Source organism: Triticum aestivum, chromosome 3D (genome assembly GCF_018294505.1).
Source record: "Triticum aestivum cultivar Chinese Spring chromosome 3D, IWGSC CS RefSeq v2.1, whole genome shotgun sequence".
Lineage (NCBI taxonomy): Eukaryota > Viridiplantae > Streptophyta > Magnoliopsida > Poales > Poaceae > Triticum > Triticum aestivum.
Window position 1 is genome coordinate 544,869,535 of NC_057802.1, and position 3,064 is coordinate 544,872,598.

The 3,064-nt window shown below is 43.3% G+C and overlaps 1 protein-coding gene across 1 annotated transcript in view; it reads right to left on the reverse strand.

The window, feature by feature from the left end:
- Positions 1-1,483: 1,483 nt before the first annotated feature.
- Positions 1,484-3,064, reverse strand: part of LOC123080344 (ENHANCER OF AG-4 protein 2) — a gene marked incomplete in the record, with an annotated part of 10,637 nt that continues 9,056 nt past the window's right edge. The window contains 1 exon segment of the mRNA XM_044503257.1: positions 1,484-2,547. Within this exon segment, the coding sequence (XP_044359192.1) occupies positions 1,867-2,547 (681 nt within the window).

The following is a 3,064-nucleotide window of genomic DNA, read 5'->3' on the forward strand; positions in this document are numbered from 1 at the left end:
TTTTCATTTTCTTGGGGTGTGATTTAATCCGGATTAAAGTTTTCCCACATAATTTGTGTATATTGTACATGTGTTGTGAAAACATATCATTTTGTTGTGACTCCTATGGGACATTTATGAGACCAAAATTGGAGGGTCATTGTTCCTTCGCCGCCATTTTTTCGATCACATGGACAATAACACTTTGCAAGTAATAGTGTTCTCAACTACCGGCCTAGGTCCGTGAGGATCCCAATAGTGAAAATTGGACCTTGAAGCACGATGCCAACCACATGGAGTTGTTCCCAATAGATTATGCACTGTTTTGTACGTAAATGATTACAGCCTTTTCTCAATTCACCGGAAACAGAGTTTCTGCCCGAGTAACTGACTTTATGTGGCTTTTTTTTTGGAGCGGTACTGACTTTATGTGGCTAGCTATTGCAGTTGAGTTTGATGTGTTTGGTTCAGGGGAAATCTGTATGGCACTAAAAGCCTTTCTCTCAAAAAAAAATTGAGAAGCCCAAGTTCGCAAAGAGCATGGTGAAACGGGAATGTATCCGGTGCACCCATACGTGTGGCTCTACCGGTCCACCGGACGGCGTAGAATATTTAAAAAAAATCTGGAAAAAAAAAGTCTAGCATGTTAACACAACGTCAATGATGTCACAAAATTTCGTACAAAAATTTGAAATATTTTTGAAGATACAAAATGACAAATTTGACATCAGTGTGATAATGGGCCAAATCTAAAGCCCGAGTTATGTTATGTACTATCCAGTGTTGAATTTTTCATTTTTCTTTTTCGAGTTAAGTTTCAAATTTTGACTTGAAATTTTGTGACAACCTACATTGATGTTGTGTGAGTGTGCTAATTATCTTTTAGAATTTTTTAAACATTTTAAAAGCACGATGTGAGTTCTGTGCACCGGTAGCACCACAAGCTCCAGTGCATCAGATATTTTCCCATGGTGAAACGACATTCGAGGAGCTCTGAACTGAGAGGGATGCATGTAATCCACATATGAGCTCAAAAGAAAAAGAAAAAACAAAGCAGACATGATTGGGGGCAACCATTACCCAGGCGCCTTTTTTCCTGTTTGATTTAAGTCAAATTGGCCCCGCAAATCTTACGACTCCCGGCCCCGTCCCACCGCTGGGGCTACGTGGAGGTGATTGGCGTCTGGGGGGGAAAATTCAGGCGCCGGTCACCCAAGTTGCTGCAACTGAAGCTAAGCATTCCTACCACAACAAAGCAGGGAAAAACAATACAATACAGCATAACTAAATGAGCATGCCTACCGCAACTAAGCAGGGAAAAACTATGCAGGACAGCACAACATCATTCCAGCATGGAAGAAAAGTGACAGAACTCAATGTTGAGATACCAGCAACGTTACCTCTCGCACCAAGCACAGGAATTACCTGCACCAAACATGAACATCACAAAAACAGCTATGTATTTCTCTGTCATGATGATGGCGCGATGAACACAGGTAACAAGTTACCAACAAGTCATGCTAGAAAGCATCTGTCTTTCAGAATTTCTGAGTTTGTCTGGCAGACAGAGACAGAGCAACAGAATCCAAACATGTTGAAATCTATAGTTTTGACTCCATGACCAAGCTCGGAACAACTAGATCAGTTGACTTAACTACCTGTCTGCGCAAGCTAATATCAGGCTAACTGGCTAAAATGTACAACACTGGGACAGCTTTCCAAGCTCCACAACACATTTTACAGTGATGAATCATCACGAACCATATGTCCTTTGAGGATGAAACGAAACCTATGGCAAGTTTTCCAAAGCTCCATGTACCACGATCTCATATGCTGGCTGACTGGCGCTACTAATCTGCAGATAAGGGAACTACTCTCATTTCCTGTTCATTGGTGGGGGGCCGAGGGGAAAGGCGGGCCATAGAAGGGACCCCCAAATCCAAGGAAACCTGGGTGAGGAGGGTTTGGGGCACCAGGGAAAGGCGGTGGCATGTTGATCATGGGATAGTTTACAGGTGGAGGAAACGGTGGGAAATATGGCATTCCTCCCATTGGAAGAGCAGGAACTGGCATAAATGCATCTGTAGAAGGTGGTGGTGGTGGTGGGATTGGGGGCGGCATTGAAGGTGGAAGTGGTGGTGGGCTAGACTCTGGTGATGGAGGATACTGAGGCGGTGGTGGTGGATGTTCAAATGTATCAGGATACGGGAGTGGGGGTGGCGGTGGGGGTGCTTCAGGCTGAGGAACAGATATACCATTCTCTATCTTCTGCCTCTTAGTAACAGGAGGGTGCCCTTCTATTTTCTGCTCAAAGTTGTCCCTGGTGGCTCGTGAAGAAAAACCGCCGTTGAGGGTCTCAGGCTCACCTCCATCTCCTTCCCGTGAATACATCACTGCAGTCGACCGTCCCTTCTCGACAGAATTAGCATTAGCTGAAACTGGGGGAAAAGTAGCAGGCACTTCAGAGAGACTGGAGTTCTCAACCCCATTAGATGGCTCGTGCCTTGGTACATCTATTCCGAGCTTCTGGCAGAGGTCATCAGCTTTCCTATATCTGACCTGAGCTGCCTGGTAAATAAGGAAAATGTAAGTACACAGTACTGCTATTCAAATAAGGGCACAAGGCCCATGCAAAAACAGCTGCCTCGCAGCAACAATGCAAGCATAAACCATTGTGCACAGCCCTAGTACAAAACATACCAATTTAACCCAACATCGGGACTTAAACTTTCATTATTTTAATGAGAAGAAACTTGTCTATCAGAAAACATGTAAGATGCCGGATACTTGCAAACGAATATTCTAGTCATACAAGACATGAAAAACATGTAATGGCCCATCCGGTACTTCCCCTTTAAGCCTATAAAACTACTCACCCAATATATCATTTTTTACAGGGAAGTGGCTGCTGGAATTTAGGAACCAGAGCATAATAATCTAGTGCACACAACACCTGATGACACAGACATGCATTGATGTGTTTACGTTGTAAAGCATTTCTATTACTTTATGAGGTATACATTTTCATTTCTTTACAAAATACTTTTCAGTGAAGTGTAGTGTAATCAGAATTCTGCAAAACCAG